The following is a 25,763-nucleotide window of genomic DNA, read 5'->3' on the forward strand; positions in this document are numbered from 1 at the left end:
CACACTAGTTCCATGTTATCCCACTTACGCACCCACTCCCTACACACTAAACGTAATTAAACTACAAACCTGCACGTCTTTCTTGGGATGTGAGAGAAAACTGGAGCACCTGGAGGAAGCCCTGTGTGGCAGCGGCTCTACCAGCTGCACCACATGTTTAGTTTAGTTTAGCGATACAGCGCGCAAACAGGCCCTTCGGCCCACCGAGTCCACACCAACCAGCGAGCAACGCAAATTAGCACTATCCTACACACACAAGGGACAATTTACACTTATACCCAGCCTATTAACCTGCAAACCTGTACGTCTTTGGAGTGTGGGAGGAAACCGAAGATCTCAGAGAAAACCCACGCGGTCACGGGGAGAACGTACAAACTCCGTACAGACAGCACCTGTAGTCAGGATCAAACCTGGGAGTATTGGGATGTGAGAGACCCGGGTTCGATCCTGACTACAGGTGCTGTCTGTACGGAGTTTGTACTTTCTCCCCGTGACCAAATGGGTTTTCTCTGAGATCTTCGGTTTCCTCCCACGCTGCAAGTGTTGTAAGGCAGAAACTCTACCACTGCACCACCTGCATGTGTGGAAGAAAAGAGCATAATGCAATTAGATTTCAAATCTCCTCTATATGGTCTGCGTGATGAGATTCAGTGGCAAAGCAGAGGGCATGTCAGCAATTGAGTATTGATTAGATAGAAGAGTGTAATAATGGTATGTGAGCGCAGGATGGAAGCATGGGATTAGGATCCTGACTCAGTGCATAAACAGCAATGTGGATGGATTGGTGGGACTGAATAGCCTGTTTCTATAGTGCAATCTTTCTGTAATTCTGAGAGCGTTGATTGCCACGCTGTTTTGGTTGGACAAGGTTAATCTCAATTAAGAGCCGACTGTGGGTGGCATCACGGCATATAAACAAACTCAAGGTTTCAAATTAGGGGACGGCTGCAGGTTAGCCGACGGGAAGCTTAGTAACAGGAGCGAAGTAACGGCTCAGCCTCTCATGAATTATTAATAACGTTGCACTGGAATTAAAACTAAATTAAGTTATCGTCCTTGAAGCACCACTTTACGTGTTGCAACGCACTGACATTTCTCCACTTTGGTTTGTTTACCTTAGCCAAATTCCACGCTGCGTTCTGAAAATGTGCACGGGAGTTACAGACCCAATTAGACTCGGATCTGCTCACAGTGTTTTTATTGTTGCAGGGGAATTGAGGTCGTAAAGAGAAGTTTTTGAAAGAATCCAGGAAAAGCTTTGCACGTTAAGAGCTCCAACAGCGGGCTGTAGAGAAAGGAACAGCATTATGTTTCAGATCAATGACCTTTCATGAGAATGAGATAGCCCGAGAATCATAGAATCATACACCATGGAAACAGGCCCTTCGGCCCAACTTGCCCACACCGGCCAACATGTCCCATCTACACTAGTCCCACCTGCCTGCGTTTGGCTCATATCTCTCTAAACCTGTCCTATCCTTGTACCTGTATAAATAATTCCAGCCTTTTCTGTTTGTCTTTGAGATCTGTCAGCACTACCCATGTGAGGACAGACTTTAACCCTGAACCTGCAGGTCAAAGTGACCCCAGTTCATTGTTCCTCTCCAGTCTTCCTGGTCCCAGCTGTCATCCATCTTGTCAGTAAACATCTCAATTGTCCCCAGCTCAACCAGAACAAGGAGAACATGAATGGAGCCTTCATTTATTCCAAACCCTAAGCACAAGGCAAACTGCTTCAACATATCACCGTTTTCAATGATTGGCCCCTTATTTTGAAGCTGCGTCGCCTCGTTTGAGAATCTCTGACTCATGAAAACATTAGTCATGTCCCTTCGACTTCTGCCCTACCAGGTCTCATATGCTTCAATAAGGTCATCTCTCATTCTTCTGCTCAAAGAGTATAAACACAACCGATTTAGCCTGCCATCCTGGGATTTAGTTTTGTGAAACTCGTTTGGATGTGGGGACGGGGACCGACCTGTTTTCAGTTTCATCAAAGATGGATACAGAATGCTGGAGCAACTCAATGGGTCAGGCAGCACCTCTGGAGAACATGGATAGGTGATGTTTCGGGTCAGGGTCCTTCTTCAGACTGATTGTGGTGGGGCGTAGAGCAACCTGGGAGGGGGAGGGGGGCAGGACAAAGCTTGGTGAGTGATAGGTGGATATAGGTGAGTAGGGCGGTTAATAGGCAGGTGGCTGGACAAATGCCAGAGATGAACAGACAAAAAGTGTGAGATAAGAATGGAAAGGGTGAGAACTGTAAAGCCACAGGATGCAGGAGAGGTGGAAGGGGAGGAGGAAGAGGAGACATGGGTGTGAATCCAGATAGTGTATAAGGAAGAGGGGGTGGGGAGGAAAACAAAAAGAGGGTTTGTAGGTTACTTACCCAAAATTGGAGAATGCAATGTTCAAACTATTAGGTTGTAAGCTACCTGAATGGACTGTGAGTTGTTGTTCCTCCAGTTCGCATGTGGACTCCCACTATTCGCATGTGGACTCCCACTCTTGCAAAGACGCCATTTCAAGCTCTCAATTTTGATAAATAGTTCATTTATCTAAGTACTTGAGGCAAGAAAAGACTTTCCACACCAAAGACATCACTTCCTGAAGACAACAGCAACTTTAAAATATAGATTATAGAGCAGTACAGTAAGTCTGAAGAAGGGTCTCGACCCGAAACATCACCCATTCCTTCTCTCCTGAGATGCTGCCTGACCTGCTGAGTTACTCCAGCATTTTTGTGGTACCTTCAAGTAAGGAACAGGCCATTGGTGCCAACCATGATACCAATCTAACTAATTCAGTCTGTCTACAAATGGTCCACATCCTTCTATTCCCTGCCTCTTCTGTCAAAATGTTAAACATTACCACTGTATCCACTTGCATCACCTCCCCAGCAGCTTGTTCCAGACTCCTACCACTTACAGTGTAAAAAAACATGCCTCATAAATATTCTTTAAACTTTCTCCCCTCTCATCTTAAACCTGTGCTTCTAATATTTGAAATTTCCACCCGAGAAGAAAGACTCTAACTACCTATCTACATGTCTCATAATTTAATATACTTCTATCATGCCACCTCTCAGTCTCCAAAGCTCTAGAGAAAAGTTTGTCCAATCAAGGCAATACTCTGGTGAAAAAAATGACACCATTTCCAAAACCTTTAAATTCTTCCAAAACTGCTTCAAATGTAACCTAACCCAATTTGTATATAGCCGCAACATGAGTTGCTAACCCAATGGGCTTACCGACAAAGCCAAGCATGCCATCCACCTTCTTTACCAGCATATCCACTTGCATTGCCACTTTCAGGGAGCTATGAATCTGCACTCCAAGGTCCCTTTGTGTATCAATACTCCTAAGGGTTCTGTCATTTGCTGTACACTTTCCTCTTGCATTAAACTTTCCAGAATGCAACACCTGACAATTGTCCAGGTTAAATTCATTCCAGTCACAGCACATCATTGCAGGGGTTCCTCGAAACAATGTCTCCATGCACAACTATCTTCACAAATAGTCTTCTTTCCATCATAAAGTCTGAACTGGTGATGTTCATTGATGTACTCGCTGGAATTTAGAAGACTGAGGGAGGATCTTATAGAAACATATAAAATTCTTAAGGGGTTGGAGAGGCTAGATGCGGGAAGATTGTTCCCGATGTTGGGGGAGTCCAGAACCAGGGGTCACAGCTTAAGGATAAGGGGGAAGTCTTTTAGGACCGAGATGAGAAAACATTTCTTCACACAGAGTGGTGAGTCTGTGGAATTCTCTGCCACAGAAGGTAGTTGAGGCCAGTTCATTGGCTATATTTAAGAGGGAGTTAGATGTGTCCCTTGTGGCTAAAGGGATCAGGGAGTATGGAGAGAAGGCAGGTACAGGTTACTGAGCTGGATGATCAGCCATGATCATATTGAATGGCGGTGCAGGCTCGAAGGGCCAAATGGCCTATTCCTGCACCTATTTTCTATGTTTCCATGTTTGCATTGTGTTCATTTCCATTCACTAATCTGCAGTGAATGAAGCAGTCAATGCGGTATGCGGCATGACCTAGTCAACATTCAGACATGGGCTGGTCAGGGCCATACATGTGCCAGGTGGGAAAGACTATCTCCAACCAAAGTTAAGGACTTAGATAACGGTAAGATCGGGAAGGGGCATGGTGATATTCTAGGGTATGTCAATATTAAGGAGGGGGAGGTGTTGGGCATCTTCAAAAACATTAAGGTGGATAGGTTCCCAGGGCCTGATTGGATTTATCCCAGGATACTGAGAGAGGCAAGGAAGGGTCAGCTGTGGCCTTAACAAAGATCTTTGCATCCTTTTCAACCACAGGCAAGGTTCAAGAACACTGGAGAATAGCCAAAGATCTTCATTTGTTAAAGAGGTACAACAGGGATAATCTAGGAAATTATAGGCCGGTGAGCCATACATCAGTGGTAGGGAACTTATGGGAGGTGATGTTTAGAGACAGGGTGTTGTTGTGTGAGGAAAAGCATGGACATACTGTATTAGGGATAATCAGCATAGATTTGTGTGGGTGAAGCCCTGTCGCAAAAATTGATCTAGTTCTTTGAGGCGGTAATGAAGATGATTGAGACTTGGTCAGGGGATGTTGTCCACATGGGCTTGAGTAAAGTATTTGACAAGGTCCTTTACTTGAGCTTGGTCCAGAAGCTTGACCTCTATCATCCTGAACCATCTTCCTTTATGTGAGATATGACTCCAGTGTTTTCCCCTTGATGTCCAGTCTTTTGTTTTACCAGGGTGTCGATGCACACTAAGTCCAATACTGTCCTGAGGCCAAAGGCTGTCACTCTCACCTCCAGAATTCAGCGGTTTTGAGACCAAAACCTAGTGCCAGGTGATTAGGTCATAAGGCCATAAGGAATAGGAGTAGAATTAGGCCAATTGGCCCATCAAGTCTACTCTGACATTCAATCATGGCTGATCTATAAATCCCCCTTACCCCATTCTCCTGCCTATTCCCCATAACCTCGAACACCTGTAGTAATCAAGAATCTATTCATCTCTGCCTTAAAAATATCCACTGATTTGGCCTCCACAAGCTTCTGTGGCAAAAAATTCCACAGATTCACCATCCTCTGACTGAAGAAATTTCTCCTCACCTTCTTCCTAAAAGAACATCCTCTTATTCTGAGGCTATGACCTCTAGTCCTAGACTCTCCCATTGTTTCTGCTGAAACCTAAACTGTGCATCAGTGAGCAGGTTAATGGTGAGTAAGTCGCATGCGTTAGCATTTCTGGCATCATCTTCCAGCACTTTGCAGATGAACGAGAGTGGATTAACTGGGCAGTAATCAGTTATAGTTGATCTCTCCTGCTTTACCCGAACAGTACATATCTGGCCAATGTTCCTCATTTTCCACATCGTAGGCCAAAGTAACCGTAGTGAAACAGTCCTGATCTTATAAAACATTCGGCAGGCTTAAGGATCTGAATGGCCAACAACTGAATACATTTCTTTTTTCTTTATGTCACATTAAAAAAGACATGTTAGGAAGGAAATGATAATAACAGGAAACATTTTAAAAGGTAGCAAAACGCGAAGTGGTGGAGGAAATCAGCAGATCGGGCAGCGTGTGCAGAAGTAATGGACAAAAGACGTTTTGGATCAGGACTTTTTAGACTGATTCTATTAGGAGGTAGAAAGCTGGAAATGAGAGGTGGGGGTGGGATTATATTATATTATATATATTATAATCTACCATAGATATAGATATAATATAGATATACATAATCTGCATTGTATGTACAGTAGATGTAATATAGATTATGATATAAATTAGAATCTATAATCTAGGTGATAGATTATATACCTATCACTTGCCACAATCTGACAAGTGATAAGTAAATAAGCACAGAGGGATATTAGTAAGAAAGGGTCTCACATTACTCTAATCAGACAGAGGAAGAGAACTTCAAAGTATTGTGGGAAAGAAAACTGCTGATGCTGGTTTAAATCGAAGGTAGACACAAAATGCTGGAGTAACTCAGCGGGTCAGGCAGCATCTCTGGAGAGAAGGAATGGGTGACGTTTCGGATCGAGACCCTTCTTCAGACTGAAACGTCACCCATTCCTTCTCTCCAGAGATGCTGCCTGATCCGCTGAGTTACTCCAGCATTTTGTGTCTACCTTCTTCAAAGTAGTCATACTTTGAGGAGATTTCACAGTGGAGCAGTAAAACGGTGATACAAGGAACTGCAGATGCTAAAATCTTGAGCAAAACATAACGTTTTTGAAAGGCAGGCTGTCCTTCAAGAAGGAATGTTACACAGTCTGGGCAGGATTATTAAAGCTACAGAGGGGAGGTATGGGGAGAAAGAAGAGTTTCTAGCAGCAGTGACATAGTCCTGTTTAAACAGGGATCTTGCAAATATTACAAATCCGTCAAAAAAATGAATATGGTTAATCTAATCTTCAAAGGTTGGGGAAGATTTTAGAGCTTATAACCTGGAACTAAATTAATTGCGATTTAGAAGCATGGAATAACTGACGGCACGCAGAGTTTTATTGAACACAAATTGCAACTGACAAACCGGAGTGAATTACTTGAGGAATTAATGGAGGGAGTTGGTAAGGTTCATGTGATTTTATTTGTGTGTGGATTAACTTAAGTAAGACTTTTGATGAAGTCAGAAAAATTGGAGCTGATGAATTGAAAGGGGCCCTGTGAATGTGGTATCATCAGAAAACAGAGAGTTGGTCAGCAGCTGTTCTCCCTGAATGCAGGGAGATATGTGGCTTCGTGTTCACATCACTGATCTTCTCATCTATATTAATGCCGGCCTGGATGAGGACACAAAGGACAACACTGAAAAATTGAAGATGGCACAATGATGCACAGAACAGTGATGAAAACAGGAACAGGTTTAAGGAGAACATAAACACCCTGGTGAAATGGCAGACAGATGGCAGATTTAATTTAAGGCAGAAATACGTGAAGTGATGTATTTTCCAAGTGCTTGCACTGACTCAGTCTAAGAGCTGCCTAACTTGTCCCACTCCCCTGCTGTCTTCCCATTGCTCTGGCAATTCTCTGCCAACTTGCAGCCTTTCCGGCAATGCATTCCAGATAATAACATGATGCTGTTGACATCTGTCCATCAGCGAGAGATGATGGTACGGCTTTGACGTTGTCCTGCTTGGAGAGGGGGATGTTTTATCTGTGGTTGCGTTTCCTGCCTGGATACCTTGAAGGAAGGACACGTTATGATGTGACTCCAGGAAGGTTATTTCCAGGTTGCCCATCACTATTTCAAAAGCATTGTAAATTGTGCGAATGTTGTGTTCCGTGTTGTAAGGAAATTACCTTCTTCACTCTCTGGCGCATGTTATCCGAGAACTGGAACCCTCTATTATTGACCTTTCTACCAGTGACAATAGTTTGGAATAACTTAGCACACTTTCTTTTAACTTCTGCATTAAGAACAATAATCTCATTTAATTTGGCCTCTCCACACAACTGACATCCTCATCCTGTGAAAATACTGATAAATCATCTCTGCTTCTGAAATCCTCCTGAAGTATTGTCACCAGAATGAGATAAAACTAGACCAAGTGGACCCCAACCTCTCCTGCATTGGTGCAGCACCCTCTCCTTCCCCCTCCCCCTCCCCTCCCCCCTCCCTTCACCCCTCCCACTCCCCTCCCCCTCCCCTCCCCCCACTCCATCCCCCTCAACCCGCCTCATCCTCCCCCCTCCCCGCTTCCCTCCCATACCCCCCACCTCCCTCCACCCCCTCCCTCCCTCCCTCCCTCCCCCACCCTCCCTAGGAGATAGATTTAATTTTTTTAATGTGAATAACTTAAAAAAAATAACACTGATTTCAATGAAACTTCTTCCATTAGCACCAAAGGAACGATGGTGAGTAAGGTGGGCCTAAAATTGTCGTGTACCGTTTTGGCTGTAGCTCAGGAACAAACAAACAAACAAACAAACAAACGAGCGTTTTATGTAGCCAGTTATTAAGGAATCCCATAGCTTGTCTGAAGAAGGGTCTCGACCCGAATCGTCACCCATTCCTTCTCTCCCGAGATGCTGCCTGACCTGCTGAGTTACTCCAGCATTTTGTGAATAATCCCATAGCTTGTTTGTTTTCTCACTGCATTCCCTAACTAAAGTCACTGACTAAAGATTCCTTCTGCTCTTTAAAATCTTCAACTTCCAATACTTTCAAAGTCTTGAGTGTGCACACATCCAGGACCTATAACAAATAAAATCATAGTATTTAATTTCTATTTTCTACCTAAATTCCTTCTTCAAACATTTATTACAGACAGTTCTGCTACAACGCGTGTTCCCATAATACAAATTAGATATCATAAAAATGACGAATTAAGGAAAAACACATTATTCCAGCATTTTTTTGTCTTCCTTCGGTAAATCAGCATCTGCAGTTCCTTGTTACTACATGATGAAATAAGAAACTCTATTTGCAATACTCAAGCAGGATTGGTCATAACACGATTTTGATCGGGAACAAGAGAATCATTTTCGAAATTGACAAGCAGAAAAAAAGCTGGCAAGCGAAAAAAATATCCAAGAAAGAAAAATCACTAGCCTTCAGTGATCAGTCACCAAGAACACAGTTGTCAGTTTCACCGAACATAGACCCAAAAAGCTGGAGTAACTCAGCGGGACAGGTGGCATGTCTGGAGGGAGAGAAGGCATGGGTGATGTTTCTGGTCGAGACCAGTTTCACCACAGCTGGCCATTGAGATCGAGTGCAAATGGGCTGTGTCTACCATGTTTGAGTTGCCTACCTGTTAAATTGCATGAGACATTAGTGAGGCCACACTTGAAGTATTCTCCTTTCGTGTCCATCATCTATGGTTCAAATGTTCGGCAAGGCTCTTGCACAGTGGACGGCCTTCTCGTTTGCCACCGCTAGATCGTCCAGAAAGTATTGTTCACCAAGAAGTGGGCATCTTAGTAGGTGTGGCGTGGATTGCACAGATGTTCCACATTCACATTCTGTGTCTGCCGCATCTGTATAGCCCCATTTGCTCATATTGGTCTTGCATCGGCCCATCCCTGTACGAAGCCTATTGAGAGACTTCCTGGTCTTCCAGTCACACCTGTGACAAAGTGGTAGCTGTTCTCTGGTTGGAATTGGCAGCTTTTCGTGATGGTGGTTTTCACTGCATTTCTTTTCCCACACGGCTAGTCTAGTTGCTTGAGGAGACTGTGACAGTGGCTGGACTGTGTGAAGGAAGCTCTTCCTCGACTTCAGGTGGTTTGGGGCTGGGTGATGGGAATGACAGGGATGGCGGGTGTCTCCAACTTGCCCACTACGTTCAGTTCTACCGGCAACCGATCTACGGATTCCTGGTGGAGCAATACCGGCCAAGGCATGAAAGCTATCCACATCCGTCGGTTGTAGGCAGCCAGTGACTTGAAGTATTGTGTTCAGTCTTGGTCACCCTGCTGTAGGAAGGATGCCTTTTAGCTGAAAGAGTGCAGAGAAAATTGATGAAGATGTTGGCAGGATGCGAGGACCTGAGGCACATGGAGATGGAGGGCAGCCTAGGACTTTATTCTTTGGAGCACAGGAAGCTGAGGAGTGGTCTCATGCAGATGTATAAAATCAAGAGTGGAATAGATTGGGTGAATGCAAAGCTTTTTCCAGGATAGGGGAATCAAGAACTAGAGGGCATAGGTTTAAGATGAGAGGGGGAAGATTTAATAGTAACCTGAGGCGTAACTGTTTTACACAGTGGATGGTGGTGCAAGGAACAAGTTGCCAGAGGAAGCAGTTGAAGAATGTACAATAATAATATTTCAAGGACATTTGTAAAGTTACATGGATAGGAAATGTTTAGAAGGAAATGGGCCAAACGCGGGTAAACTAGTTTAGATGGGGCACCATGGTCGGTACGGACAAGTTGGGTCGAAGAGTCTCTTTCCGTGCTGTATGACTCTATGACAGACAACCGCTTATATTGACACTTGTGCAAGATAAACAAGGTAACAAACAGCATTTAGTATTTTTAGCTTACCGTAACAAAAATAAACTTATAGCTGTAAAAACTACCTTTATTTCTGAAAATCCTGTTGGAAAAGAATTTTGCTATTGCTTAACCCCCTTTTCCCCATTGACAAATTTGTTTTTATAACATCATTTTCTATAAAACAGGATTTCTTTAGGAAGGCAAGTATTGTGTTATAGCAGAACTACCTATCCTTGTTAGGGCAATACCAAGCTTTCATTCATAACAGGAGGCTGATGTGACAACAGTCCAATACAATTCTTAGCAACTCTGCTCTCTGAGCTATCTGCCACAATTGACAATTGCCACTAAATAATGGCTTGGCTCAATGGCAATCCTAATTCGAGTTAGAAAGTTACGTTTCCAACCACTATGGGTTACTTTATCAGCCTTCCTATTAAATAGAAGCTTAATATTGCAGGAAGAAGTACCGCATGTCGAAAAAAAAATTTGCAATGAAATTCTGAAATGTTATAAGTTTCCCAAATTGGAGGGAATCAAGATGATGAAGGTGGTGGAAGTTGAAGCATTTAAAAAAGTGAGGGGAACTTTAGTCAATAACTTTAGTTAGGGGCTGAGAAAACAAATGAGTCAAAGGTATTTATTTCACAAAATGTTGGAGTCAGCAGGTCAGGCAGCATCTCAGGAGAGAAGGAATGGGTGACGTTTCGGGTCACGGGGGTGGGACAAAGGAAGGATATAGGTGGAGCCAGGAAGATAGAGGGAGAACTGGGAAGGGGGAGGGGAAGAGAGGGACAGAGGAACTATCTAAAGTTGGAGAAGTCAATGTTCATACCACTGGGCTGCAAGCTGCCCAAGCGAAATATGAGGTGCTGTTCCTCCAATTTCCGGTGGGCCTCACTATGGCACTGGAGGAGGCCCATGACAGAAAGGTCAGACTGGGAGTGGGAGGGGGAGTTGAAGTGCTCAACCACCGGGAGATCAGGTTGGTTAAGGCGGATTTAACCGCCCCCCTGACATCAGTCTGAAGAAGGGTCTCGCCCCGAAACGTCACCCATTCCTTCTCTCCTGAGATGCTGCCTGACCTGCTGAGTTACTCCAGCATTTTGTGAAATAAATACCTTCGATTTGTACCAGCATCTGCAGTTATTTTCTTAAACAAATGAGTCATGGGATTCCTCAATAAACAACTGGCTACATTTTGTCCAAGTCTGGTCACGATACTTCCGCAGAATGTTTTAAGCAATGGAGATTTACTTGAGTTTACTTACCAATCTTGGAAATCTCTGCTCTACTCTCCAGCTGGTAACTGAGGATGATGCTCAGACCACTTGAGAACCTATCCCGATTCCTAGTCAGCTCCTTCACCACTCAACCATCGACCGATCTACATCCATACCTATACCCACAGGCCCATCCCTGTACTTCAGTTTAGTTTAGTTTAGAGATACAGCGTGGAAACAGGCCCTTCGGCCCACCGAGTCCGCACTGACCAGCGATCCCCGTACATTTTCACTACCCTACACACACTAGGGACAATCTTAAATTTTTGCCAAGACCAATTAACCGACAAACCCGTACGTCTTTGGAGTGTGGGGGGAAACCAAAGATCTCGGAGAAAACCCACGCGGTCACAGGGAGAACGTACAAACTCCGTATAGACAAGGACCCATAGTCAGGATCGAACCTGGGTCTCTGACATTGTAAGGCAGTAGCTCTACCACTGTTGGGATGGGGCATTCTAAGCACCCTCACGCTAGGAGGAACTGCAGGAGCAATGGCCACAAACAACAGAAATTATATCGTTTGTGGTTTAACCTTCCTGGGCAATAAAACAGTAACCGCCATAAACGAGATAAAGGATCTGCGACTTTTTGCAATGCAGAACCGATACGCCTTAGACTACTTGCTAGCTCGCGCGGGAGGTGTATGTGCCGTGATAAAAGGTAAATGCATTATGGGAATTACAGATAGAACGGCTAATCTAACCAAAATAGAGGATGACATACACACCTTTCTGGATGGGATGACCGAAGGAGCAAATTGGGGAGAGTGGGGCTCGGGTAAATGGTATACGTGGCTGGTCAACATCGCTACCTATCTTGGTATCATTTTGCTTTGTGTATTCGTTGGTATCGCAGTTGTTAAATGTATTATTGCAAAACTCACGCAAGCGTTAGACAACGTTGGAAGTACCCACAACATCACTACGCCACCGTGCTGCCCTTACTTACAAAGCCATCCCCACACTCACATGTCGAGCCATTCCAGAATCAGAATCAGAATCGAAATAGCCTTTATTGCCATCCAAAAATGTCTTTTGGACAAGATTCCATTACCCACAGTCCAACAATAAGAGCAATAAAAATAAGCAATAACACACACAATCACAAACCAACACAAAACAAAAAAAAGGAAACATCCATCACAGTGAGTCTCCTCCAGTCACCTCCTCACTGTGATGGAAGGCCAGAATGTCTATTCTCTTCCCCTGCCGTCTTCTCCCGCGGTCAGGCTGTTGAAGTTGCCACGTACCAGGCCGCGCCGGACGGTGTAAGGTCCGCAGCGAAGACGCTGCCGCTGCACGTCAGGGCGGTCGTGGCTCCCGAGATTGAAGCCCCCGCTGGGCAGAGAAAAATCCCGCGGCCTATTTCAGGCTGCACCAGACGGTGAAAGGTCCGCAGTGGGCCGACCCAAGCCCCGCGATTCGGGGCGGGCGAAAACGCTGCCGCTGCCAGAGCTCCATATGTCGGACCCCACCCAGGGGCCTGCGAGCTTCCGATATCCACGCGGCCCGCGGCCGAAGCCTCCGGAGCCTCCTTTCATTGTTCAATTACTATCAGGCCCACTCTCAGTAAAAGCTGGTGAACAGCTATCAGGACTGTAAGATACAACTGTCCCGACTGCGTCACTTAGTCTGTCATGGTCAATAGAAAATTATTTCTCACACTGTCCACTTACATTAAGAAGAAATATGGAAATGTTATGAACTAGCAAAATTGTTTATGATTGAGAAATTACTATTCATGTGAGATCTGCACTCGTTTATAATCCTTTAGGGACAGATTCATATCCGGAAGCAAAAAAGCCCATCTTGCGGCTAATAAATTAATTTGGAAATAGACTTTTGCTGTTAAACTTCAAGGCAGTTGACTGGCTGCCTGTGGGATATGGGCCATCCAATTTAGTAATGAAGCACATAGGACTTGCCTTTTGTTGTTAGTAGCTCGAGTGCGCACTTTGTAAGTATATGAACCACAGCTCATGCCAAATTTCTCATTAATATAGCATGTAATTGACTATCAGCAAGCCCATCTATCACTATTGTACAGGTTCTGTGCATTTCACCTCAGTTTAGTGGCAATTGATTTCAAACTGAGAGTTCCTCTCTCGGGAATGTCCAGTCCGGTAAGTTTGTGTGGGAAGGAATTGCAGATACTGGTTTTCACCAAAGATAGATGCAAAGAAAGACCAATTGGGGATGCCCCCAGTCACTCGAATAACCCAGCGGGTCAGACAGCATCTCTGGAGAAAAAGAATAGGTGACTTTTCGGGTTGGAACCCTTTGCTTTGCTCTTAGCAGTCTGAAAAAGGGTTCTGTAAAGTCACCCATCCTTTTTCTCCAGAGAAGCTGCCTGACCCCCAGCACTTTGTGTCAATCTTCTGTCCAGTATGATTGCGTCATGCTCCTAAAAACATCAGAATGAGATTCCAAACAAAGATTGTTTCCACTTGTCAAGATCTGTGAGATTAATAGACAGCACAAGAGAACAGTTTGAAGAAAATATCCTGAATCTTGTTGGATTGATTTGCCCTCACATCTCCCACTTCGTTATGATATTGAAGGAGGGCATTGAGCCCATCAAGTCTATTTGAGCTCCCAGAGCAATCCCTTTAATGGTCAACCTGTTAATATTGATTTCCAATCAGGTGGACCATCAGTATTTAGCTGTGGAGGAAAGAACTGCAGATGCTGGTTGAAATCGAAGGTAGACATAAAGTGCTGGAGTAACTCAATGGGTCAGGGTCTGAAGAAAGATCTTGACCCGAAAGGTCACCCATTCCTTCTCTCCTGAGATGCTGCCTGACCCGCTGAGTTACTCCAGCACTTTGTGTCTACCAGTATTTAGCTGTGGTAGATATACTCCATGTAAATTATACCCAGCATCAATCCATGTTTGAGCAATCATCAAGGGAGACGTAAATGGGGGGCTTCCCCGAATGGTTAATGGTTGTAACTTGGTTGGAAATGTGGCAGATCAGGTAAATATGCCTTTCATTGACTCCATTTGCTGTGTGTGTGTGTGTGTGTGTGGTGCTGGAAGGAGGAACCTTTGTGATAAGTCAACTCTCACATTCACAATGAAAATCAGCAGACTGGATATACTGATGATCTGGGGGGGGGGGGGAAACCCCCCGCAGATATGCTGGAAAAATCGGTGTATCATCTTCTTGTACCCCTGCATTCCATCTGGTGAAGATTCTCCCACGGAATTGTCAGACTGCGAGCTCCAAGATTTGGGGCTCGTGATGATGGAGGAACAATGACACATCTCCAAGTCAGAATGGTGTGGGGCTTGGAGAGGAATCCGGTGAAAATATCCCCATGCACCTGTTGTCCTTGTTCTTCTTGGTAATAGAGATTATGGGCTTGTGAATAATCGCTGGACTATTCTAGGCAAGTAAATGCACTACACTTTGTCAACGGTGCACAATGGAGCCACTGTGTGCAGTGGGTGAAGGGAATGGATGATTAGGGTGGTCGATGAGATGTTAGACAATAGACAATAGAAAATAGGTGCAGGAGGAGGCCATTCGGCCCTTTGAGCCAGCACCACCATTCAATGTGATCATGGCTGATCATTCTCAATCAGTACCCCGTTCCTGCCTTCTCCCCATACCCCCTGACTCCGCTATCCTTAAGAGCTCTATCTAGCTCTCTCTTGAATGCATTCAGAGAATTGGCCTCCACTGCCTTCTGAGGCAAAGAATTCCACAGATTTACAACTCTCTGGCTGAAAAGGTTTTTCCTCATCTCCGTTCTAAATGGCCTACCCCTTATTCTTAAACTGTGTGGCCCCTGGTTCTGGACTCCCCCAACATTAGGAACATGTTTCCTGCCTCTAACATGTCCAACCCCTTAATAATCTTATATGTTTCGATAAAATCCCCTCATCCTTCTAAATTCCAGTGTATACAAGCCTAGTTGCTCCAGTCTTTCAACATATGACAGTCCCGCCATTCCGGGAATTAACCTAGTAAACCTACGCTGCACGCCCTCAATAGCAAGAATATCCTTTCTCAAATTTGGAGACCAAAACTGCACACAGTACTCCAGGTGCAGTCTCACTAGGACCCTGTACAACTGTAGAAGGACCTCTTTGCTCCTATACTCAACTCCCCTTGTTATGAAGGCCAACATTCCATTGGCTTTCTTCACTGCCTGCAGTACCTGCATGCTTCCTTTCAGTGACTGATGCACTAGGAGACCCAGATCTCGTTGTACGTCCCCTTTTCCTAACTTGGCACCATTCAGATAATAATCTGCCTTCCTATTCTTACCACCAAAGTAGAGAACCTCACACTTATCCACATTAAACTGCATCTGCCATGCATCCGCCCACTCACGCAACCTGTCCAAGACACCCTGCAACCTCATAGCATCTTCCTCACAGTTCACACTACCACCCAGCTTTGTATCATCTGCAAATTTGCTAATGGTACTTTTAATCCCTTCATCCAAGTCATTAATGTCAAGCAGGCTACACTGTCCTGCAATGTGTCAAACCACCTGGTTCTCTCCAAATAAAGAACCCAGAGATCGCTTCAGGTTTTGGGTCCTTTTGATGTACTACTTATAGCAATGCCTTGTTTTTTTTTCATTTGGGTCACTGCAGCTTGTAATGAGAAGACATTTTCCTGTTCTTCCCATTGGGTCTCACTCCTTTAACATCTTTTCCAGGGAGATCGCCGCTGCATCATTTCACAGTCACATCGGCCGTCAAAGCACGGGAAAGATTCTCTTTTAATCGAACAGGTTTTCAGCCCTCACATGTATCCCAATTCCATGAAATCGCACATGAAGAACAACCCGCTGTACACGGATCTCCGGCTGACCGAGGTCCTGGAGCAGAAGCAGCCACAGCCACCATGGGCCATTGAGGAGTACAGCAGGACCAGTGACAAGGTAGAGTTCACAGCTTTAGAAATCCTGGTGAAGCCCGGAGTCAGTGTCTTTATTCTGCTATTGTGCTTGAAATCTTCCTTTAAATTCTTCTGAAGTCCGACTCAGAGACGACAGCCCGCAGAGGATTAGTCGGAAGATAGACACAAAAAGCTGCAGTAACTCAGCGGGTCAGGCAGCATCTCTGGAGAAAAGGGATAGGTGACGTTTCGGGTCGAGACCCTTCTTCAGGCTAATAGTAGGACTGTTAGGACTGGGTTGAAAGAGGTCCATCAAGTCAAAGAGTATCAGACTTGGAAGGGTCTTGTTCACCTTTACATAATAGATGATCTATGTCGTTCATACCTTTATCATATCATATCATATCATATCTATACAGCCGGAAATAGGCCTTTTCGGCCCTCCAAGTCCATGCCGCCCAGCGATCCCCGTACATTAACACTATCCTACACCCACTAGGGACAATTTTTACATTTACCCAGCCAATTAACCTACATAACCTGTACGTCTTTGGAGTGTGGGAGGAAACCGAAGATCTCGGAGAAAACCCACGCAGGTCACGGGGAGAACGTACAAACTCCTTACAGTGCAGCACCCGTAGTCAGGATCGAACCTGAGTCTCCGGCGCTGCATTCGCTGTAAAGCAGCAACTCTACCGCTGCGCTACCGTGCCGCCCTAGAAATGAGATGAGGAGGAACTTCTTTAGTCAGAGGGGGGGTGAATCTATGGATATTTTTAAGGCGGAGATGGACAAATTCTTGATTAGTACGGGTGTCAGGGGCAATGGAGAGAAGGCAGGAGAATGGGATTGATAGGGAAAGGCAGATCAACCACGATTGAATGGTGGAATAGACCTGATGGGACGAATTCTGCTCCAATAACTTATGAACTTTTTTAAATAATGCTGACTGGACTATCCAGGCTTCACTCAAATATCTCCCATTTACAGCAATTACTCGCAGAAAAAACAGAGAGAAGTAGCAATTGTTCACAAAATGTAGCCGCTGAGAAATTCACCTGAGTCCCAGCAGCAACGACACTGCAACAAATGATGCAGGCCATTTGGCCCATTGAAAGAGCTATCAATTAGTCCCATTTCCCACCACTATCCCATAGCTTGTGATTAAGATGCACAGGATTAACTGTGACTTGGTCAAGAAGATAGACACAAAATGCTGGAGTAACCAGCAGGTCCGGTAGCATCTCTGGAGAAAAAGGGTGGGTGACGTTTCAGGTCGAAACCATTTATTAGACTGAAAGTAGGTGGGGGGGAGGAGGGGGAGGGGGGGGGGGGTAACTGGAGGTAGAAAAAGACCAGAACAAATCCGAGCCGGCAACAGATAACCAAGGTGGACCCAAATGGCCCATTGTTGGTTGGGGAAGACATGATACCTTTTGTGGCCCTTCTTCAGACTCGGTCTAGTGACTTGGTCAAATGGATTCAGAACTGGCTTACTGATAGAAGACAGAGGGTTGTGGTGGGAGGTCAATATTCAGGCTGGAGCACTGTGACCAGTGGAGTTCCACAGAGAAATGTGCAAGAAAAAAACTGCAGATGCTGGTTAAAATCGAAGGTAGACACAAAATGTTGGAGTAACTCAGCGCGTCAGGCAGCATCTTGTGAGAGAAGGAATGTGTGACGTTTTGGGTCGAGACCCTTCTTCAGACTGATGTTATGGGTGACGTTTTGGGTGGAGATCCTTCTTCAGACTGATCTTATGGGTGGCGTTTTAGGTCGAGACCCTTCTTCAGACTGATCTTATGGGTGACGTTTCGGGTCGAAATCGTTCTTAAGGGTCTCGACCCGAAACGCCACCCATTCCTTCTCTCCCGAGATACTGCCTGACCCGCTGAGTTACTCCAGCATTTTGTATCCACCTTGGAGTTCCACAGAGATCTGTGCTGGGACTCTGTTGTTTGTGATATATGCAAATGACTTGAATGGTTAGTAAGTTTGCAGATGACATCAAGATTATTGGGGTCGTAGACTCGTGAGGAAGGCTGTCAAAGTATTCAATGGGATATAAATCAGCAACAGAAATGGGCAGAGAAATAGCAGATACATTTTAATCCAAGCAACTGTGAGGTGTGGCAATGTGGGAGGTCAAATGTAAGGGAAAATAGAAAATGAATGGCAAACCCATACACAGCATTGATGTACAGAGGATCTTGGGGTCCAAGTCCAGAACTGCCTGAAAGTGGCAACACAAGTAGATAGACTGGTGAAGAAAGTATATGGTATACTTAACTTCATTGGTCAGGTCCTTGATTATGTGAGTCAGGAAGTCTTTATAGGACTTTAGGTAGGACTTTAGGTAGGCTGCATTCGGAGTATTATGTGCAATTTTAGTCGCCACTTTACAAGAAGGATGTGGAGGCTTTGGAAAGGGTCAAGTGAAGGTTTACCAGAATGATGCCTGGATTAGGGGGTATTTGCTGTAGGGAGAGGTTGGACCGACTTGGATTTGATTTCTCTAGACTGCTGGAAGTTGAGGGGAGACCTGATAGAAATGTATAAAATCATAAAAGTATATAAACAAGCTCACTGGCCACATCCAATAGACAATAGACAATAGGTGCAGGAGTAGGCCATTCGGCCCTTCGAGCCAGCACCACCATTCAATGTGATCATGGCTGATCATTCTCAATCAGTACCCCGTTCCTGCCTTCTCCCCATACCCCCTGACTCCGCTATCCTTAAGAGCTCTATCTAGTTCTCTCATGAAATGCATTCAGAGAATTGGCCTCCACTGCCTTCTGAGGCAGTGAATTCCACAGATTTACAACTCTCTGACTGAAAAAGTTTTTCCTCATCTCTGTTCCAAATGGCCTACCCCTTATTCTTAAGCTGTGTACCCCTTATTCTTAAACTCTTATATATTCCAAGAACATATAAACTCCGTACAAACAGCACCTGTGGTCAGGATCGAACCAGGGACTCTGGCGCTGTAAGGCAGCAACTCTACCATTGCGTCATTGTGCCGCCCCAATCTGCTATTAGGAAATACCAAAGCATTTCTCCATTCCTGATTACCGGGTAAGGAACAGATAATGATCAACTCGTTCAGTTCCAGGCAGTGCACAGAGCATGTGAATTGCATCGAACGTATTCTCCGATGTCTCATTTGATGGTTTTTATTGTACCATCCTTTTCCCTCGACACCATTGAGATGCCCGTTAACTTTCAGCTGCTCTGGGTAATTGGCTTTAGTCAGATCAATATACAGCACAAACTCTTCCCTCATTGCCTCCAGTCTGTGTATTAACTGAAGGCAGGCAGTTTTATTTTTTCCAATCAGGTACCCTCGCAATGGAATCACGCAGCTCACAGTGTCTCACAGCAAGACCACATATTGCTTCATGTGGGAGGGAACCCATCTGCCTCATTACATTGCAGCTCAGGCATCTTACACCCTGTCAATATTGATTTCTCTAACTTCAAGTAACCCTTGCATCCCCTCTCTCTCCGTCCCTCCCCCACCCCAGTGGTTGCACTAGTTTCGCTATCGTCCTATTGAGTTTCACTGTCAGTATAACTTGTTTTCACCTTCCCCCTCGGCCAACAATGGACCATTGTGGGCTCCACCTTTCCTCGCTCATCGTTCCTTTTTGCATATCTTTCATTCATTCATTCATTTGTTCTATTTACCTTCTACATCCCTCCTTGTCCCTCCCTACCCCTGACTCTCAGTCAGAAGAGTGGTCTGGACCCGAAACGTCAACAAAGGCTAGGTTTTAATTTGTAGGAACAAAACAAAAGAGTGTTATTGTAAAAGAACTCACGCTGTCCACTGGAGGAACTCAGCGAGTCAGGCAGCATGTCCAGCGGTAAAGCGATAAACGGCGTTTCATGATGAGCTCCTGCATCAGGGCTGAGAGTTTGGAGGGGGGAGATCACTAGTACAGATGCTCCTCGACTTACGATGGGGTTACGTTCCGATAAACCCATCGTAAATCAAAAATATTGTAAGTCGAAAATGCATTTAATACACCTAACCTACAGAACATCATAGCCACCTAACTTACCGAACATCATAGCCACCTAACCTACCAAACATCAAAGCCACCTAACCTACAGAACATCATAGCCACCTAACTTACCGAACATCATAGCCACCTAACCTACAGAACATCATAGCCACCTAACCTACAGAACATCAAAGCCACCTAACCTACAGAACATCATAGCCACCTAACTTACCGAACATCATAGCCACCTAACCTACAGAACATCAAAGCCACCTAACCTACAGAACATCATAGCCACCTAACCTACAGAACATCATAGCCACCTAACTTACCGAACATCATAGCCACCTAACTTACCGAACATCATAGCCACCTAACCTACCAAACATCAAAGCCACCTAACTTACCTAACATCATAGCCACCTAACCTACAGAACATCATAGCCACCTAACTTACCGAACATCATAGCCACCTAACTTACCGAACATCATAGCCACCTAACCTACCAAACATCAAAGCCACCTAACCTACAGAACATCATAACCATCTAACCTACCGAACATCATAGCCACCTAACCTATTGAACATCATAGCCACCTAACCTACCCAACATCATAACCATCTAACCTACCAAACATCAAAGCCACCTAACCTGCCAAACATCAAAGCCATCTAACCTACCAAACATCAAAGCCACCTATCCTACCCAACATCATAGCCTTCTAACCTACCCAACATCATAGCCAACTAACCTGCCAAACATCAAAGCCATCTAACCTACCCTACATCATAGCCATCTAACCTACCGAACATCATAGCCTAGCCTAGCCTAACTTAAATGTGCTCAGAACAGTTACATTAGCCAAATACATTTGTGATCACATGGCTGACTGGGAGCTGCGGCCCGCTGCCGTTGCCCAGCATCACGAGAGAGTATCATACTCTAGTATTTGCACCATCGTAAAGTCGAAATATCGCAAGTTGAAGCATCGTAAGTCGAGGAGCATCTGTGAGGGGGACGAGTGAGGCGGGAGCTGGCAAGCAAGAAGTAGATCCAGGCGAGGAGGGAGTTACTGAGCAGACAAAGTCCAAAGTCCACAATGGGGGGAGGGCAGTGAATCAGACAGTACTCTATCCTTGCAGAAGCTAGGGCCTAGCTTATGGAAGGATCATTCAGAAGCCTGATAACAGAGGCGAAGAAACTGACCCTGAGACTGGTGGTAATTACTGGCATCAATCCATTAACATTTACGAGCATTTGGGACGTAGTAGGATGGGGTTGCTGTTGTTTAAGACAATCCGCTCTACTTTGCACGCTCAGCTAAAGACGGCATTAAGAGAAATTTCTGTCTCCTTACAGAATCAAGAATCTTTGAATCCTAATAACTTAGAGTACTGGATGGAGGACATCTACACTCCGGGATATGACTCCTTGCTGAAACGGAAAGAGGCAGAATTCAGACGGGCAAAAATTTGTAAGATTGCTGCCTTAATCGTAGCAGCGGTGTGCACTGTGGTTTTGGTCATTGTGGTCCCAATTTGCACTATGAAATCTTAATGCTTTTATAATACTTCCATGAAAGCGTCCGAATAAATGTCCGGCGTCTCAGATCAGTACATGCATTTGGGACTGATATTTATCACTGTTTTAACCTTTTGTGTGCTCTATACATGGTCCACTGGATCAGACCGTAAGGTTTTAATCTTCACCAGTGAGCAACAAGTTAAAATGTTTGCATAATCTTCCTCTGTGCAGTGTTTTACTTCAATTACTGAAACCATGCAGGCTGATGACTCCATCAGACAAGGTACAAGAGTACTGTGTCGGGAGGGAGTTATCCAGTTTGCAGGCGAAATGCTGATGGGATGTTTAACTGAACATGCTGACAATGAAACAAGGTACTAGGAAAATGACAACGTGAAGATCATTGCCACTATTAGCAATGTCTGAGCTCAGTTATATTTTGGCAGCAGAATTTAAAGTAGAATACATTTAGCTGACATTGACTTGTTCTGCAAATGTTAGGGATTGAAGCAGAACCTCCGTTTTTTATATTTATCTTCCCTGGGGGGTTTCTGCCGTTGCTGATGGGAGTTTCACCTGCCATGCTGGGTTCAGCCCCTCCAAAGCTCCATGTGGACAAACCCTTGCCCTCCACAGAAGGGCAGCAAAGTGTGGACACCCAGCAAACAGCTTCTTGCGATGGCGGGGCACCAGGTTCACTTGGTTCTCAGGACTCTGCATCGACCACAGACACACCTGGTTCACCTGCTAATGGGGTTAGGTTCTATTGGAAGCAGTTTGTGCAAATTCACTGAACATGTGTACCTGTCACAGAGCGAGAAAGAAATCTGACAAAAAAAAACCTTTGTGTAGGAAGGAACTGCAGATGCGGGTACGTGCCGAAGCTGGACACAAAGTGCTGGAGTAACTCAGCAGGTCAGGCAGCATCTCTGGAGAAAAAGGATGGGTGACATTTCGGGTCGGGACCCTTCTTCAATTGTGTTCCCTCTTGCCTGACCGTTAAATTCCTCTGGGCAATAGTTGCAAAGGGATGGAATTGTTTATTGTATACCCCAACCTTCAGACACGTTGGCACCCATGTTCTGAACTTGGTGAGCTGAGCATCAAATGGGACTTGTTACCTGCTCTTTCAGGTTGTTCTGGCACATGAGATGACCAGGAGTGCAGGCTGGCAATTGGGCGCCTTAGAAACAAACCGGAGACTGGTGGGTCTAAGCTTCTGTCTCAGTTACCAATTAAACTTAAGCGAAGGTAAAGTGAAAATAGCAAAGAATGAAAACCAATGAATTAGAGTCACGTGAAATAAATGCAAGTAATTGAAGAGAAAGTCTGGATTAAGAGAAATTAAGGAGGAAAAAGGGAAATGAAACTATTGTTTAATAAAATCACTGGTTGAACTCAATGGGCTTATTGTGGAGGAAAGAACTGCAGATGCTGGTTTATACCGAAGAAAGACACAAAGTGCTGGAGTAACTCAGCAGGTCAGGCAGCACTTCTGGCGAAAAATGGTGGGTGGCATTTCAGGTCGGAACCTTTCTTTAGACTGAAAGTAGAGGTGAGGAACTGGGTGTAGGAAAAAGGCAAGAACACATCAGGGCTGGCAACAGATGACCCAGGAAGGGTGGAGCCCATAATGGCTGATTGTTGGCTGGGAAAGAGGTGATAATGAGAGGGATTCAGGGATGTGAACAGGGGAACTGGTGTAGCCTGCAGTCTGTGTCTTCCCATGCTCATGTGGACTAAGCTCCTCACAGGCTTGGCACTGAGTGATACTCAGAGGTCTCAGATGAACCTATACACCCAACCCCTACTCTCCCTCTTCCCTCCCCTCCCCCTACCCCACCCCATCCTCCTCCCTGTCCCCTTCCCTGCCCATACTGTATGCTCCGAGACCGTCTACTAAGCAGTAATGTTGGAGCAAAGCCTCGTGCCCCACCATAGCATCGAGGCTTTAAACATCTCTGGAATTCAGAGATATTCCAAATTTAATGATTGCTGTAATTTAAAAAAAGATACAAATTTAATGTAGAGTAAATATAAACAGTATTAAATCCTAATAAATGGCTAAAAAGAATAATGGCAAAAATAAATCACTCAACTCACCTTTTAGTTGATCTCCACGTTGGGAAACGTGATTACGGTTGAGTGGTGACTTTACTCCTGCACCAAGCACAGCCTCAGCAAGTTCAGGCTCTGCTCGGCCCGGTCGGTCCAAGATGGCAACTGGACCACCATTGTATCACAGCGCCAGAGACCCGGGTTCGATCCTGACCTCGGGCGCCACCTATGTAGAGCTAGCACGATGGTTGTCTCCAAGATCCCGACTGTTGCCCTCCAGGTGCTGTGGTTTCCTCCCGCGGACATGCACAGTGCAAGGTTAATTGGCCACTACAATTCAGCCCAAGCGTGTGGGTGAATAACAGAATCTAGGAGGAGTTGATGAGATTGTAGGATTAGGGTTAATGGGCGGGTAAAGGTCTGCACGGACTCAATGGTGTGAAGGGTCTCATTCCATGCTGTATCTCTCCAGTACTCTTTGCTGGTTAGTGCAAGAGGGGGACTAGCTGGAGCAGCTGTAATAGCACATGTCCACTCTCCCTGCCATTAAAGTCAAGGACAGAATCTATTGGTAGGTTATTAAGGGGTTGGACACGTTAGAGGCAGGAAACATGTTCCCAATGTTGGGGGAGTCCAGAACCAGGGGCCACAGTTTAAGAATAAGGGGTGGGCCATTTAGAACGGAGATGAGGAAAAACTTTTTCAGTCAGAGAGTTGTGAATCTGTGGAATTCTCTGCCTCAGAAGGCAGTGGAGGCCAATTCTCTGAATGCATTCTAGAGAGAGCTAGATAGAGCTCTTAAGGATAGCGGAGTCAGGGGGTATGGGGAGAAGGCAGGAACGGGGTACTGATTGAGAATGATCAGCCATGATCACATTGAATGGTGGTGCTGGCTCGAAGGGCCGAATGGCCTCCTCCTGCACCTATTGTCTATTGTCTATTGTCTATTGTTTGGAGTGATACAGCTTCCCCACATAATGTGTGTGCCAACAATCTAACTTCCACTGACAGGTTCAGGCAAAATCCACCCTTTGATCGTAACATTTTTGAGAGAGTATTAGACTTCCAGAATCCTCTGCAGGAACCTTAATGCATGTTAAGAAATGGACCATAGAAATATAGAACCCGAGGAACACAAAAATGAATGAACAAAAGAAAATTGGTGAGTCTTGCACTGTCCTGATGATCATGGGTTACAAAGGTAACGGGCAGGCTGACCGAGGGTGTGACCGACCGAGTCTGGGAATCATTCCTTACCAAAGATAGACACAAAATGCTGGAGTAACTCAGCAGGACAGGCAGCATCTCTGGATAGAAGGAATGGGTGACATTTTGGATCGAAACCCTTCTTCAGTCGGTTTCTCGACCCAAAATGAAACCCATTGCTAGAAATCCAGAGATGCTGCCTGTTCTGCTGAATTACTCCAGCATTTTGTGTCCATCTTTGGTTTAAGCCAGCATCTGCAGTTCCTTCCTACACGTGATAAGTGGATACAGGTGAGGGTGGGGGGGGGGGGGGGGGGGGGCTGGGAGGTTGTTTGGCAAATTGTTGGACAAAAGGCTAGAGATGAAAAGACATAAACCAGCATCTGCAGTTCCTCATGTCTGAATTAACATAGGTCTCCTGTGCACTGGTAATCAATGGTCGGAGTGGTCTTGGTGCAGGGAGACGGTGATAGGAGGGAAACTTCGGTAACCCCTAAGACCCAAGGACCAAAGCCATCCTTTATTCCCTGGATATCCCCCTTAAAAACTGTCATCTCTGAATCCTGTCCCCTTTGGGGCTGGATCAACATGAACTGGAGAGAGGAGACTTTAAATCATGTCTGGGGGTGTTTGTGAAATTGCCCCTTTAATATCTGCAAACACTGAATAAACGCATACATCATAATTGTTGATCATTAGCTGTGAATTATAACATGTGTTCAGTCTGCAATACCACCTGTGAAAACTGTGATCTTATAACAATTGAACTGAATAATTTTGTATATAATAAATCATAAAATAAACAGAGCTGAATGTTATACCACTTTGAGCAATGGAGTGTATA

At 45.0% G+C, this 25,763-nt stretch overlaps 1 protein-coding gene across 1 annotated transcript in view; it reads left to right on the forward strand.

Moving 5' to 3' along the window:
* Window positions 1-25,228, forward strand: part of minar1 (membrane integral NOTCH2 associated receptor 1) — a 42,846-nt gene extending 17,618 nt beyond the window's left edge. Inside the window, exons 3-4 of the mRNA XM_078427079.1 lie at window positions 15,938-16,162; window positions 21,491-25,228. Of these exons, the coding sequence (XP_078283205.1) occupies window positions 15,938-16,162; window positions 21,491-21,688 (423 nt within the window). The 3' untranslated portion in view covers window positions 21,689-25,228. The remainder of the gene's footprint in view (window positions 1-15,937; window positions 16,163-21,490) is intronic.
* The last annotated feature ends 535 nt before the right edge of the window (window positions 25,229-25,763 follow it).

Source organism: Rhinoraja longicauda, chromosome 33 (assembly GCF_053455715.1).
Source record: "Rhinoraja longicauda isolate Sanriku21f chromosome 33, sRhiLon1.1, whole genome shotgun sequence".
In the NCBI taxonomy this organism is placed as follows: Eukaryota; Metazoa; Chordata; class Chondrichthyes; order Rajiformes; family Arhynchobatidae; genus Rhinoraja; species Rhinoraja longicauda.